The following is a 16,578-nucleotide window of genomic DNA, read 5'->3' as shown; positions in this document are numbered from 1 at the left end:
AATTCCAGCAAAAACATTTCTAAATAAAACTGGGTCTCTTTTTTTTTTTTTTAATTTTAACTTTTTAAGCTTATTTGAAAGAAATAGATGAACAACATGCTCCTGCTGCCTTTATGAATTGCGAAAACTATACATGTTAAATTCTCTTGCCACTTTTAAATGATAGTAGCGAAAAGTTAATGAAGTGGATTCTGTTGAGAAAATAGTTGAGTAAATAAACATGAGGAAGAGGAGAGAGAATGTAAGTCCTGTGACTGAGGAAATCTAGACCATGGATCAAGCAGCTTACTGAGTTTCCCACAGCATTTGATTTTGAAGTTGCAGTTAGAAATGCATTCAGCTCTTCATCTAATGGGGTGATACTGATCGGATACGCGCTTTGGAGGCAATTTCCGAAGGATGAAGAGCACCAAGGCTGATGGAAGAATTTCTACTAACTGTCACATCCACACACACAGACACACAAAGGGATAAATACCATGAGAATGCATAGCTCAAGTAGGAACATAAAAGGATGAGCTTGGAAGAATAAACTGGCAAATATTCTCAAAAATTGCACCGCATGCTTTTAGTTATCTACGTTTACTGTGATCCTGACCTGTGCTTTAGGACATCAACATCTATGAAGCCTAAGTGTTTGTTGCAGACTACTTTTCCATAAAAATATTCAAAAAGGAAGGACGTCAAAACCCCAGGCTCCCAAATCATGTATTTTGACCAAGACTGGAATTCTTGGCCTTAACCCAAGACATTCTTATATTACTCTTACATTTTCAACTGCTTCTGCTTGGTTGTTTAATTAATAATCTTGTGCTCTAGTGATCATGACAGAAAAGCTCTAGGCAACAAGTATGTCATGATGTGCAATCTGGAAAGCATCAAATTGTATCGAGTGAAAAGCAAACAAACAGGTCTAACTTGACCAGAATTCCATCTAATTGTAGCATTAATGATGCAGTAGTACACCCCAGAAGTCATATGTACCATGTAATAGATAAGATTTAGGATTGGATGATCTAGAACATCAAGATCTGCATTCTTGTCAAAGGCCGAGAGCGTAACCTACAAAGCAAACCAATAGACATGATTTTTGGTTTGTATGCAGAAGTTTATGTACTAGTATTTAGTTTAAATCAAATAAGGCTCACCACAAAGCATCTTATCAAGAAGCAAGTACAGCAGATCCCTGTAACGCAGCCAACCTGCCATACAGGTAAGGTCAATGTTAGTGCCAAGTTTCTTTGCATGCTTCTAGAAACTAGTCAGAAACCCCATTGTAAGAGGATAACCCCCCGGAAAACAGTAAAAAGGATGTCAAAATTAACTTCTTTCTTTTCATCCACAAGGCACCTTTGACAATGTTAAATTCTTTAACAATAGTACAAATTAACAAACCTCAAGCAGCTTTTTTTGACGGCCTCTGGATTCAATAGGGAATCGTCTTAACATGAAGAACAACCTACCAACATAAACAATTGAAATGTGAATAGAGAAGGAACAGAACCTAAAATCTGTCAAAGGGTAGATATCAGCTCTTACCTCCCACCGTATATCATGAAGCCCAATGCAGCACATAATGAAATAACTGCAAAAAGAAAATGAAATGAAATACACCAGTGCAGAAGCTTTTTAGTCACCATACATGCCCATTACTTCCTAGAAAGCTATTCATATGTCAACTTCATAAAAGGATTACTTCAACCATGTTACAGCATCGAAAATTGCAAAATTATTTCAGTTCAATCCTTGCAGTTCAATGCAAATTAAAGAAGGGCAAATGAGCAGATTCAAATCAGAAAAACTTACCTGAAATGAAGAGTCTAGCAATTTCGACTGCAAGCAGGCTCTGACTTAATCTTACAGCAATCCATATGCATGCCTGTTAGCCCAAGAAAAAAATGGCTTACTTAGATGCGTTTTGTTGAGTGACATCAGAAATCAATCATTTCCTTCTTAGGTGTAGTTATAGCTGATGTGGAATTACATTTTTACTTTTACCTGAGCAAAGTATACAAATCCATTGATGCTATAATAGGCAGGCCTAAGTTTATTGATAGGAAGACTTCTTGCCTAAGCAATAAAAAAGAACAATCCATAAGCATTAACTATACTATAGTGATTACTTATGTAAAATGACTTTGTAGCAAGGGATAGTTGTCTACCTGGTAATATATCTCAGCCCAGAAAAGGACAAGCAAGGTATATGTTGAAAAAAACAGAAGACCAGGAAGATCCAGAAGCACTATCTCAAGTGCCTGTACCAGGATGTTATTTTAAGGCAGTGAAGCTGAACAAAAGTAAGATAATATGTAGAGCTACTAAGAAGATAAGTGATTGGAATTATAGACAGAGGTCTGCCCCCGAAGAAAGAACACAACCAAAAAAGTGGAGCAAGTTACGATGAGTTTGCAATAGACCATAAACTAATAAGTTTAGAGCTAACTTTTGCCTTGCCCTTATTACTTCAATAATCAAAATTCTACCCTTTTCTATTGATATTGGAATATAAACAAAATGAACTCTCAGACGTCATATGTATGTATGTATGTATGTATGTATGTATGTATGTATGTATGTATGTATGTATATTGCACTTTTCTTCCAAACTATACAGACAAAGAGGTAAAGTCCTAATTCTGCAGTCATTATTATGAAGGTATAACAAGACATGGCCACCCTTATGTTTTCTCATATCACAATACCAGAAATCAAAAGGAGTCCCAGATTTAACAAAAAACTGATATAGATGCAGCGAATACTCTTTCACTAGAAGTAACACATGAAAATTGGAGCTCAGGCACATTGACTCTAAACAATGATGCATACCTTGGATTTAACAAGAAACACACTCTTGTAGAAACCGAAGAGAACAGCCCTCACTGTTAAAATGCAGTAGAATTTTTTAGCAAAAATCAATAAAACAGCTGCTGGCAGAAGTATGAGAGATAATACACAACCCTTACATCCATTCACAATAAAGTTCATTAAGTGGAAAACCTTTTGTGTTGTCCACCCATACTCTGGCACTCTTAATTGAATTCGGCATAGTTGTACCTAAAAATTGAAACAGTAACGCCATTGGAAAACAGAACCTTGTATTGTGTGCTCATGACTTTGGACAGAGAACATGAAAGTGGAGGGAAAATAGCAGTGTTGGATTTACGTGAATCTCACTAGCATATGACAGACTCAAGCATGACAGCAATCCATGGGATTACAACTGCAAACAAACAAGTACCTGCTTTGTTGAGTGATCTATTTAGTAAAGAAATATGAGGCATTTACTTTGAAAGAAATTTATGAGATTGCTTCCCCCACAAGGCTAAAGAACAACACCTTAATTGTTGCATACAGGCAACAGTGCCAAACTTTTCGGGGGAATGCTAAGAGCATTCTTGAAGCCACATACATAGGCATCTGATCGCAGAATCACCAATCAAAGAATATATATATATATCTGATAATACATTCCGCTTTAAAACCATTATTTTCTTTCAACCAAAATAAACATTTTAGTCCTGAGTGAAATCACTCCTGTCTGCTAAATCTAAACTCAAACAAAAAACAAAGAAAATCTTGATTTGATTGCCAAACCGATATTGCAGCAACAATTCAAGCTTACTTAACATTAACATCGCATGCATTGTAAACCAACCCTCTTGAGAAGAAATAAAATCCATGAATGGCTTTCTAACTTTCATATGATCGAATTGTTTCCTTGCAATTCCATTCTTTATCCCACTGGAAACAACTAAACATGAAAATGCAGGTGAGTAAAACGAAGGGATGAAAGAAACTACCAGGGCGACAAAGGAAACGAAAGCATAGGAAGCACATAACAGGTAGAAAATGAATCTCTGCCATTCCTCTGATCCATCAATCTCATCCCACCAATCAAACGTCCCTCCATATTTCAAGAATATTTTCTCTGTTAAAACAAAATCCTTTACTCTCACCATTGGACTCTGCAACTATGAAACAATGAAGATAGATATAACCAACAATAAAGAAGGATCAAAAATGGAGAAAAGAATCCATAGAAAACAATAATAATAAGTAGACAGGGAGGAAGAGAGATGAGAAGGAATGGAGGGGACACGTTGAGGGAGAGGAGGGAAGACGCATCGAAGGAAGGACCATGCCACGTGTGAAAGTATAACGGCCGAACATAGCTGGTGGCATATTCGTTGATTTCGGAACGGACATGCTTTGCTTTTGCTTTGTTAATGGTTACAACTTACAACGTGTTATTACATCGATGCTAAGCTAACCGGTTATTGCTGTTTCCGGGCTTGACTTGACTTTCTACATTTGTTTCTTCCTTTCGCTCGGGGCTTCGGTCCTTTTTTTTTTTTTTTTGCCTCCTACTCATTTGGCAACAGTAGCTTTACCTGTCGTATTTAAGAATTAAAAAAATTTCTGTTGATTGTTTTACCCCTTTTTATTAGAGTTTATTAAATAAAAGAATGTTATAAGTACAATGTGACATGGGACCTGCTGGTTACGGGAAAAAAAAAATGGAACATGAATGCATGGAAAATGTTAAAATGTTATATTTTTTTAAGTAGATGATTGATTTTGGTTAATTTATTATTTTTTTAAGAGTTATCTTATAAAATGAGAATAAGTATAGATATAAGGAACAATAGTAAAAGTAATCTAGATTGATGACAAGGTTCACGGATTAATTTTAGCATTGAGATGTTTTAGAGAACTTAACTTAATGGTTCATATATGAAAATAATTAAGAGACATTTTTTTTTAAATACAAGTGTTTATTTTTCATTATCAAAAAACATGTGATGCATTTTTAATTGTTATTAAACTCCATTATGTCAACCAAAATATTTGTGAACCACTTAATTTACGTAATGGGTTAAAGTACTATTCCTATGATGAACATGTTCAGTGTTCAATGACAGATCCAAGATTTCACATAAAGAGTAGTTAAACGGTAACCATATAAGATCATAGATCTAATATATCAAATTATATATATAATAATAATAACAATAAAAAATTAAAATTTAAAAAGCTTGAGGGGCAACTGCCACCACCCACCAACACCTTGGCTTCATCATTGAACATGATTTTTCTTCTCCTAATAATCTTTCATAATGGACCTATTTTTCCCATGACGAATATATTCTAAGTATGTCCTTCAAATGACGTCGAACAAACACTTTTTGGCCAATTGTTTCTAGAAATTACTTCCACTTGATAATATATATATATATATATATATATATATATATATATTATATATATATATATATATATATATATATATATATATTTATATATATATAATATGAATATTGGTATTTTTTTTATTGAAAAAAAGGGATTTGAACTCTATTATTTAGATAAGGGATTATGTATCAACTAATGATCCAAATGCTCAGGTGCATATGAATATTGACATTTAATTAAGGACACGTTTGAAATTCTAAAGAGTTTGAATATTCTCTGGAATTAATTTTAGAGATAAACAACTATGTGGTTATATGGAGATCTCAATATCAATACAAAAGGAAACCATCTGTACAATAAAATGAATTGCCTAAAATAAAGATAATGTCTTATAACTAAGCTTATAATGAAAGAAATCAAAACACTAAGTCAAACCAAACAAAACAGCCTTCATTAGTCCCTCTTAAGTTAGAGCATGCAGATTAGCAATGCCCAACTTGAACAGTAAATCATGGAATCGATTCCGTCCAAGAGCCTTGGTGAAAATGTCTACCAATTGAAACTGTGATGAAGTTGATCATGGAACAAGAGTCTTTGATTGGATATGCTGCTTGATAAAATGGCAACTTATCTTGTTATGTTTAATATGTTTATGAAAGATCGAATTTGTTGCAATATGACTTGCAGCTTGATTATCGCAAAATAATGGAACTGATGTTAGATGAGAAACATATAGATTTGCCAATAGCCTGAGAAGCCACACAATCTCACTTGTCGTAGTAGCCATGGCCTTATACTTTGCTTTTGTGGAGAAACGAGAAACAATTGACTGTTTCTTAGATCGTCATGAAATAGGAGATGAACTAAGAAAGATGATGTATCCAGTAGTTGACCTACATGTTGTTGGGCAACCTGCCCAATTTACATCCCAGTAAGCTACAAGAGACAACTAAGTATGAGCAGGAAGTAATAAACCTTGGTTTGGAGACCTTTTTAAGTATTTAAGGACACGCAAAGTTGCATTTAAATGAGGTTGATGTAGGCAATGCATAAACTAACTTAACACATGAACAACAAAACTAATATCGGGTCGTGTAATGGTGAGATATAACAATTTACCAATCAACCTTTTGTGCTGCCCAGGGTCCAAACAAAGTGGGCTTGTATCAGGATCTAGCTTGACCTGTTGGTCCATGGGTGACGACGCGAGCTTTGCAACCAGTGAGTCCGCTATCCGCCAATATATCAAGAATATATTTTCATTGACTCTAGACCACATCAGAAAGAGATGGTGCTACCTCAATTTCCAAAAACTATTTCAGTTTGCCTAAATTTTTAATACAAAACTCACCATTCAAGTGACCTTTTAGTTGAAAAATTTTTAGTGCATTAGTCCCTGTCATTATAATGTCATCAATGTAGATTATACTACAATAAATGACTCCTTGGTTGAGTACATAAATAGAGAATGATCGGCTTGAGATTGGACAAAACCAATAACCAGTAAAGAATTAGTAAACTTTTGATACCAATTTTGTGATGCTTGTTAAAGCCCAAAGAAAGATCTCTTAAGATAACAAACATGTTGTTCCCTTTTTTTTGGCAAAACCTTAAGTTATTTTCATATAGATTTCTTCCTCCAGATCTTTATGTAAGAATGCATTATTGAAATCCAATTGGTACAACTTCAAACTATGTACCACGACAATTGTTAAAAGGCACTGTACCGTAACTAGTTTTGCAATAAGAGCAAAAGTCTCAAGAAAATCCACCCCTTCAATTTGAGAATAGCCCTTGGCAACTAGTCGTACTTTATAACACTCCACTACCCCATCTAGGTTGTATTTGATTTTATACACCCATTTGGAATCAATGGCTCGCTTCCCTGGAGACAGAGATGTTAAGATCTAGGTATTGTTTGCTTTTAATGCATAAATCTCCTTTGCCATAGCATCACGCTAATGTTGTAATTTAATTACCTAAAAAAAATGACTTTGGTGCATCGGTAGCAAAAATGGCCACTAAAAACACACTGTGAGCTTTAGAAAATTTGGAATAAGAAATATTGTGAGATAAGGGATATACCGTTGAGTTGGTCGAAGGAGGTGAAGAGTGCGACGTAGGAGCAAATGAAGGGGGTAATCTATAATCATAACCAGAAAAAGTCTTTGAAACTTGTTGCTATCCTTTGGCATGAATAATATTGTGCTGTTCTCCATGTGATGAAGGGACATTAACTTTTTCAATTTCTATCCTTAGCTCAATCAAAAGAGAATAAGGTGAATTAGCAATCTGGTTGACGTTGTCTTTTTCACGGCCCGAAGTGGGACTCTAGACTGAGCTTGAAAGTTTGTGGCTTAGAGATGAATCACTTGGAGTCCGCGCCTTTAAGTCCGAGTTGTTGACTTTACGACCCTTTGGTGTTTACTTTTCTTGGGTGTGAGCTAATGGTATATCTTTATGGTGGGCCAATCTAAATTCTTGAACTTGTTGTGGACTGGTCGGTGACGGTGGGCTGTCATTATGCTTCTGCTATGCGGTATTTTCAAGACTTAGGTGTCCACATGGCTCATCAAATAGACTGAAAAAAGTGGTTCGTGCATGCTGATGTGTATTTTTAGCAGTTGAATTATTAACTTCTTTACCTATCTTGACAAAAAGGAATATTTCTTCCCAAAAGTGCACATTTCAAAACATATAAATCCTTTTGCTTTTAAGATCATATATGCGATAGCCTTTCTATCTTGAAAGATAGCCAACAAAAATGCCTAGTTTATTGTGAGAGGAAAACTTATCACGTATCTTGTTGTTGACATGCTTGTAATAGAGACATCCAAAGGATTTAAGATGGTCATAAGATGGAGGTCTATCAAACAGTTTCTCATATGGAGTCTGATTTGCTATGACTGAGAGTGACATGCAATTTATTAGATACGTTGTAGTAGGTACACATTCACCCCAAAAAGTGATGGGAAGATTTGCTTGAAATCGAAGTACATGAGCCACTTCTAAAAGATGGTGATGCTTACGTTTCACCATACCATTTTGTTAGGGTGTGTCTATGCAGTTGGATTGTCTCTCTATACTATACTTAAAATAATGGCCCACCAAATCTTCATGCTTAAATTCCAAGCCGTTGTTTGTTCGCAATATCTTGACTTGCGCATTGAATTGTGTCTTGACCTACAGAAAAAAATTAAGAAAGAAATTTTTAATTTCTGATTTACACTTTATAAGAAAAACCCAAATTGCCCGACTGTAGTCATCAACAATAGTGAGAAAATAATGTGACCTCAAAAAAGATGCAGCGTGATAAAAACCCCAAATATCGTAATGAATTAAATCAAAAGCATGCAAACTTTTATTCTTATGAATTGGAAGAGGTAATTTGGTTTGTTTTACCCTACAACAAGCATTATAAAGAAAATTATCTTTTCTAGTGGAGGTAATAGATAAATTCGAAACCACTTAGAGACAATCCAAAAGAATGTGCCATAATCGGTGATGCCACAAAATTGCAGTATCTTTGCCTTTAGCCAAAAATGTCTTGCTTGCCTTCATTGGCTCCAAGTAATACAATCCATTCCGCACTCTATCCACTCTAATTGGCTTTCTCGAGTGAAGTCTTGTATTACACAAAAATCAGATCAAAATATGAGAAGACAATTCAAGTCACAGGTTATTTTGCTCACAGATAGTAAATTAAAATAAAATTCGAGTATGCTAAGGACTCGTTCTAAGGTTAAATTATGAATAAGATTCACTCGACCCAAGGCATGTATTAGCATAGTGTCACAATTCGAAATTTGAACAGTTGGAATATTAGGATTTTCAACTATGTCAGATAAACTATCGATGTGATAAACAATATGATTTGTGGCCCCAATGTCAATTACCCACGAATTGTCCCTTTTACCAGAGAAATTACAAGAAAAATTTGCATTGGAGGCCATATTAGCCGCTGGTCCACTATTAGGATTGAGTTGATTGGACAGTTGGCCTAAGAAATCTATCAATTGTTGGATATGGGCCTACATTAGCTCAAGAATGATTGTAGGGGACTCGTGGGAAGTGTCCGTCTCTATTTCAGTCGCAAACGTAAGGGTTTGCATTACAGTCATCATCATTTAGGCTCTTGTCGTCCGATCGTCATGCATACGCGCTTGTTCTTTTTTGAGTTTTGATTTTCGTTGCCAATCTGATAGGTAATCGACGATTTCATGCAAGAATCATGCTGTGACTGATTTTGTGGCAATGAGAGGAATGGGAACAAAAACTTTCAACTTCGCTTTGATATCACTAGTCATTGTGCTGATCAACTCATTGATCCCCGACCTTCTATTAGTTGCAACATCTTGCACCACCGGTGGTTTGGTTTCTTGCCATAAAGGCTGTTCCTTTGGGCACTCTAGCTCGTGATGCAGCCACTATCAATTGTTTTTCCTTTTGTGTTGTGATTGCATAAGCCCATCCAATTGATAGTAAAAGTTTCAGGTTGAGAATCACATGGTTTTATAACTTTTATCCACCCTCAGCAGAAAATCGAATACCTTCTCTTCATAGCTTATCTCCTGCATCTGTCTCGCCATACGACAAATGCATTTTCCATAGGTACAAATCAGTAAAGGTCAAAAAGTTTGAGCTTTACTCCATAAAGCTTTCAATTTTCTATAATAAGTAAAGATTGGAACCTTCTCTTACTGTAAGAGCGCAATAGCTCGTTTAAGTTCATAAACCCTAAGAGGAATGCTTTAAGCGAACTGTTCCTTGAGGTCTGCCCATAACTTGCTTGCATTCTCTGCATGCACTGCTCCACCTTGCAATTTTTTAGAAAGAGCATTGATCAATCAAGACAATACTATTGTATTGCACTGTACCCAGTTTTGAAATTTTAGGAAATTGACTTCCGGTTTTGAAATTGATCCATCCACGGACCATGCTATGTTCTTGGATTGGAGAGCATTTAGAAAACTACACTTCTAAGTGAAATAGTTATCTCCTGTTTCACTTAAAGGATGCATAACACATATTAGCGTAAAATGATCAAAGGAATGTAGGTAATAAGGTGATTTGGTATCAATCAAAGTGTTGTTTGATGCACTAACATGTATGATGGGTATCAAGCTCACATTACTCTTGTTTGCTCTTTCTTCACCCTTATCAGTCATTGAAAAGTTTTAGCTTAGATTGTTTGCAATCTTGTTCTGATACCATAAAAAATTTAAACACTCTCTGATATGAATTTTATTAATAAACCACTATATGATTATATATAAATCTCAATGTCAATACAAAAGGAAACAAATTATACAATATAATGAATTGCGTAAAATGATGATAATGTGTTATAACTAAGCCTAAAATGAAAAAAATCAAAACTCTAAGTCAAACCAAATAAAACAACCTTCGTTAAATTCAATAAATTCTCTCTCCAAAAAACTCTTCTAAGCTCTTACCAAAACCCTTTGTTACTCAATTCTTTTCATAATTCTTTTCATCTTATTCTCCACCATGCTCCTTCATATTACTTTTTTTACTTTTTTCTCGATATGTATCCCTCACCTCTCTTGCCATAAACACTTTAACACCTTAAAGAGTAATCAATTTTTTTCTCTATGACCTTTAACGCATCTCAATGGGCTGACTTTTGAATAGAGGGGTACCCACCAGTGGGCACAGTTGACCGACGCGAAAATTACCAGTTATTAAAGCATTATTTTAATGGAAATTGAGAAAAATGAAAAGATCAAAATCTCAAAATCTCAAAAAAAAAAAAACCAAAACAGCTCTTCTTAGCAGTAATTATGAAATTTCATTTCAAATAGTAAACTAAAAAAAAAAAAGAAAAATACTAGTGCTTTTCATACTACTCAGTAAACAAAGAAAAAAGACCAAAACACAGGCAAAGGGATAAGTCAATAAGGACAAGCTCTTGCCTTTTTCTGTGGGAGCCTATTTCTTTGCCCCTGTAAAGACCATTTTTTTGTTTTGTTTATTTTTATAACAGTTACTACTATACTAGGTTTTGTCATTATTTTGTATACGTATAATTCTTGTATAATTCTTGTGCATATTTTTGTCTCTTTTCTCTGATAGAGAAAAAATGAGAGTCAAAGAATTGGGCGATTCAAGTCTTGTACAGCTATGGGTTTTTGTTCTTTTTTTTCTTTGTTAAATTTCTTTCTTGTGAATTGGGTGTTTTGGTGGATCGATAAGGAAAATTCTGAGAAACCCATTTCATGATTTTGTATTGTTTTTTGTTTTGTTTGTAGGAGTTTTCTAGGGTTTTATGGCTGTTTATGATGGTGGGATTTCACCTGTTTTGATGTTCAAAATTGTTTTCTTTGATTCTGATTATGCAGGTTGAGGAATTCTTGGGGGAACAAGGTTAGTTATTTTTTTTTTAAATGTTGAGTGGTAGCAAAAGAATGTGAGAGGTGCGGAGGGGCGGTTAAATTATATGGATAGTCTATGTTGCTTCAACTCTGTCTGTTCTCAGGTCAACGATACCTCCACTTCTTTCGGCAAATTTTCTTTTTTGGTTCCCAATTTCATTTTTTGTATGTGTTGTCTAAATCTATATCAGTTTCCTGGTTGTTTTATGCTATGTTTATATATGCTTGGATATCTTTGGTTGGTGGTTTAGTTAGATGTTGCAAGGGCATGATCTGGTTTAGTGGTAACTTTGACTTTATAACAGAGTTTGTGTTCCTTTTACTTTAAGTGTGTAGGCTATATTTTCTCAGAACCAGAGGTTTCCAGGGGTGAAAAAGGGAAATGAAACAAGAAAAGAGAATAAGCTAGATGGAATGTTGATATGTGTGCTTTAAATGTGCAGTTTCAAATTTTTTTTTTTTACTTTAATGGAATGTTGATATGCTTGCTTCTTTTGAAATGGAGAATTATGTGAATTCCTTTCTTACAGAATCTCTGGATTATGACAATGTTTGGCTTAGATGATTGTGTGCATTAAAACAATGAGATTAAAGAATGATTACATGAGAAAAAGGAGAATAATGAATTTTTCTTTTATGTATTATTTCAAGAAATGTGCTGCCTTTAATGAGACCAGTGAATAGTAAATCGAAAACAGCATAATGCATTTTTTCTGTAGCATTTTCATTTATTCTGGTATCATGTGCAAAATAGGGAGAGTATACCATACTGGTTCATGGTTCATTTGGGATTCCTATTATGTGTTTTTTGCGATTAGCATTTGTATTCTCTTTATTGTTTGGGTCACATTTCTTAAAAGCCATTGAAGAACATTACTAATTTTATGCTTGTATTTTGTGAATATTGTTACATTTACGAACAAAATAGTATTCCTTTAGCTTTTGTGGGGATTTTGCTTTAAATATCATAAAAGCATCAGCACAGGTTTCCCATTCCTTTTTTTGGATACCAGAGGTTAAGAAAAGATAAGCAATAGGCTTACTCCAAGATAATTGCTCTTCTTGATTTCCCTGATTCATGTTTTGGAGATTCAGTTAAATCATTTTCTTATCTATTTTAAGTTTTGAATTTGATGCTACTCTTTTGGAAACATGTTTCAATGAAAATTGTCACTAATATGGTTTGTTGGTATTAGAAAGAAGTATAATTACATAGAACTTGGTTGCCGTAGTTCTCTTTTGCTTGCTTTCAAATTGTTTTTGGCTGCAAATTGGAAATTGTAATTTTGTGAAATAACTGATATTGGGAAGGAAATTTCTTCTGAAAGATTCTTGTAGGCTTTCAATTGATTCAACCATATTATTTGTTGGATTGCTTTTGTTTCTTCTATTTTCTTTTTTTCCCCCCAAAATTAAACTATTTTGGCGCTTCTTCAATCCTTTTATTGCACATTTCCTCCTCGAAAATTATGTTTTTGATCTTTGTGAAGTTGGTTTTCTGATTCCATATTTCTAAAATATCTTAAAAGTTTTAATTCTTCTTCTCTTTAGGTTGTTGGAGGACGTTCTTCATGTAGCTCTGGAAAGGGCAGAAGCCATCGGTGCCCTGTCAAGTATGGCTTCAGTCTAGCAAAAGGAAAAGCAAGTCACCCAATGGAGGATTACCATGTTGCAAAGTTTGCTCAGCTTCATGGACATGAACTTGGACTTTTTGCTATATATGATGGCCATTTGGGAGATAATGTACCTGCCTCTCTGCAAAAGCATTTGTTTTCCAATATCTTAAAGGATGTGAGTTCTTGATTAATCAAATATGCATAATCCATAAAGGCTAAGGGGCATTTGCATAGCAGAGTCAGAAGGAATCATTCTTGTCTGTTACCTACTGCATTTTAAAAGAGTGTCTTTGTTGATCTCGCAATTGCAATGGGGATATCCATGTAAACTTAGCTCAGGTGATAGAGATGTGGGGATTTTGGGTAGAGAATAAACTTACCTTTTGCAGTTCATTTGATAATAGACTAAAATCCTGGTTAGAAAATGTAAGGCAAAGGAAGAAACTTTAATTGGCCTTGAATTGATGATTCCATGATTCTGGATGTTATACTTCCCTGGCTACTTGACTGGTTGTTAAAATATGCCCTTACCTTGTGATATGCAATAAATTGCAGGAGGAGTTTTGGACTGATCCCACTAGATCCATATCTAAAGCTTATGAGAAGACAGACCAGGCAATTCTCTCACACAGTCCTGACTTGGGATGAGGGGGATCTACTGCTGTCACTGCAATTTTGATAGATGGGCGGAAATTATGGGTAGCCAATATTGGAGATTCACGTGCTGTTCTCTCAAAGAAAGGGCAGGCAATACAGATGAGTATTGATCATGAGCCCAACACTGAGCGGGGAAGCATTGAAAACAGAGGTGGCTTTGTCTCAAACATGCCAGGTTAGTTGACAACTACTTTGTCCTTATGTCAAATTGTTTTTATTTTCTTTTTTCACTGAATGAAGGTAAAAAAGTTCACTTTGGGGAGGCTTATATGACACCTGCATGAAGAGTTGGAGGCCTTTTTTCTGAATTTCATGCCAGGTTTGCGTTTGTGTGTGACAAATAAGTAGACTTGATAAAAAGCTTATTCAACAGAGACTGACAATCTCTCTCGCTATATTGGTTTAGTCGTTGCCCTTTTTCTTTCTTTTTCCCATTTGTTTGTGTGTGCTTACTCTTTTTCATTTCATTCTGGTCTATGTTGTCGAATCTAGTATGCTCGTGTGAAATCCTTGTATATGCTAATTAATCAGTACTAGACGTTTGTCTGACTTACCGATGCTATTCTTGATTTTCTCTTTCATGATAATTGATCTTGTTGCATTTTATCCCAGGAGATGTTGCAAGAGTGAATGGCCAACTTGCTGTTTCTCGTGCTTTTGGAGACAAGAATCTTAAATCACACCTCAGATCTGATCCTGACGTACGAAATGCTGATATTGACTCGGATACTGAACTTCTCATCCTAGCAAGTGATGGACTATGGAAGGTGATCCATCTCTCTCAAGATCAGCAATTTCTCATGCCTTGTTTATTTTTCTCATGCTGAATGGAATTTAATCCAGGTGATGTCCAATCAAGAGGCAGTTGATATTGCAAAAAAGACCAAGGACCTGCAGAGGGCAGCCAAACAGCTAGCAGCGGAGGCATTGAACAGAGACAGTAAGGATGATATCTCCTGTATTGTAATTCGTTTCAAGGGGTAAACGGAAACTGAATGCAACAGAAAACAGTTCCTTGATTGCATAAGGTGCGAATCAATAGGCAAACACAAGCTAGCAATCTCATGAAATGCATCATGGTGAAAATTCACTATATGATATTTCTCTTCTCTGTAAAATTAAAGTAGTAGCATATTGGGTCGTGCGGCTTGATATTTGCTTGATTTCTTCAATTTGTAGATTCGTTCCATCATTTTTCTGTATAATTTGCATTGCTCCTCCGAAGCCATTGAGATTAAAATGGATTTATATAAAACTGCATGTATGCATGCAGTCGCTGTGATAGAAAAATGTTATATGCTTGAAAGGCTCCAATATGTTGAAACTATCTTCCTCTCTTTGGGGCATATAATATGAGAAAGATAATGGATAAACCATAAATGGGTCTTTGAATTCTCTCTAAATGCCAATTATGTCATTGCACTTTAATTTTTAGGTAACCATCGATGCTTTTTTGTTATGGCATTTCAATGGAATATGCTTGTTGGGCAAGTTATTATTGAGGAGATTGTTATGAAGATTATATTGTAGCATTTGATTGAAATGAAAAAGTATTGATTAAAATTTGGAAAAAGTAACATTACAGTATCTAGTTTACAAGCACAAACATTTTAAAATTAGACTTTAGAGAAAATATAAACGGCATAAAAAATAGAAGAGTGAATTTTTTTTTTGCTGGCCAGCGAACTCTGAGTTTTAGAGAGAGCGTAAGTGATAATTATTGAGAGAAAAAAAAAATGAAAATCTAAGGAAAGAGAGAAGTGACAAAAAAAAAATACTGAGAATATTAGATGTTTTTTGGGATAACTAGTATTGTACTTGTCCAAGTAAAATGCGAAAAGCTGGTACCTAAACAGCATAACAAGCCGAAAAAGAAAGTTTAATGGGTTGTTGGGCACTCGAATAATTACCTCAAAAGCAACATAGAATAGCCAAAGTTCTCAAGTTTGTAAGTCCTCCAGAGATGTTGCAAGTGTGCTTACCACTCTTAACAGCATAGGGGCAAAACACTTGGCATTAGAGTGAGCAAGAATCCACTCAAACTATTCTTGCCAACAATCAAACCTCTTTTAATAAGCAGCTTTTCAGGAATTTGGTCCCAAATGTCCTGCAGGGGAAAAAACAAATGTGATCCCTAGTCTCTTCTTCAGCATCACAGAAATAACATCATGTTTTTACCAAGACTAATTCCCCAACTTCAGACCCGAGAAAGATACTCAGTTTATCTAAACTAACAAGCCAAGCAACAAAATCTATGCTTAGGGAGAGAGATTTGATTCCACACAAAATTTGTGCCCAACTGTAAGCCACTGACAAGTATCAGAAGCCTTAGACATGCCACTCTTTGCAGCCTGCCACACCACAATCTCATCAGCTGAGCAAATAGAAATAGGAGAGCACATCTGCTGAATCTGCCTTACATTACTGCCATGCACCATTTCTAATAAGATAAGCAACATTTGCAACTTCAGATATATCAAATCTGTGGTAAAATACCTCTGCCATAAGTAAGGAGAGGGCCAGAAGGTAGCCACTATCATACCAGAAAAAGAGCCCATTTCCAATCTCGTGCTTAATAAGGGTCCTTGCAGTTTCCTTAAGATTCCCCAAGGCCAGCTACACCTCTGAGTACAGTTAATCTTTCAAAAACTCCTGCCTTTTAGAAGATAAGCTTTAATCCAGGCAACCCAAAGAGAACCAGCTTGTGCAAATAAAGC

The 16,578-nt window shown here is 35.2% G+C and overlaps 1 protein-coding gene and 1 pseudogene across 2 annotated transcripts; one reads left to right on the top strand and one right to left on the bottom strand.

The window, feature by feature from the left end:
* On the bottom strand, window positions 99-4,148 carry LOC18608291 (tobamovirus multiplication protein 1). Of its 2 annotated transcripts, none has more exons than XM_007042894.2 (11): window positions 3,801-4,148; window positions 2,964-3,054; window positions 2,827-2,879; window positions 2,163-2,255; window positions 1,999-2,070; window positions 1,807-1,879; window positions 1,540-1,585; window positions 1,396-1,459; window positions 1,149-1,202; window positions 985-1,062; window positions 99-437 (listed from the first exon to the last, which is right to left on the bottom strand). In XM_007042894.2, exons 1-11 carry the CDS (start codon window positions 3,957-3,959, stop codon window positions 345-347), a joined length of 876 nt encoding a protein of 291 aa, XP_007042956.2. In that variant the 5' UTR covers window positions 3,960-4,148; the 3' UTR covers window positions 99-344. The 2 variants fall into 2 exon arrangements, with proteins under 2 accessions (XP_007042956.2, XP_017970574.1); XM_018115085.1 differs by having other exon boundaries at window positions 2,998-3,054; window positions 3,801-3,955.
* Window positions 11,226-15,188, top strand: LOC108660565 (annotated as a pseudogene).

This window comes from Theobroma cacao, chromosome 2 (genome assembly GCF_000208745.1).
Source record: "Theobroma cacao cultivar B97-61/B2 chromosome 2, Criollo_cocoa_genome_V2, whole genome shotgun sequence".
Lineage (NCBI taxonomy): Eukaryota > Viridiplantae > Streptophyta > Magnoliopsida > Malvales > Malvaceae > Theobroma > Theobroma cacao.
This window is presented reverse-complemented; position numbering and strand designations above follow the sequence as displayed.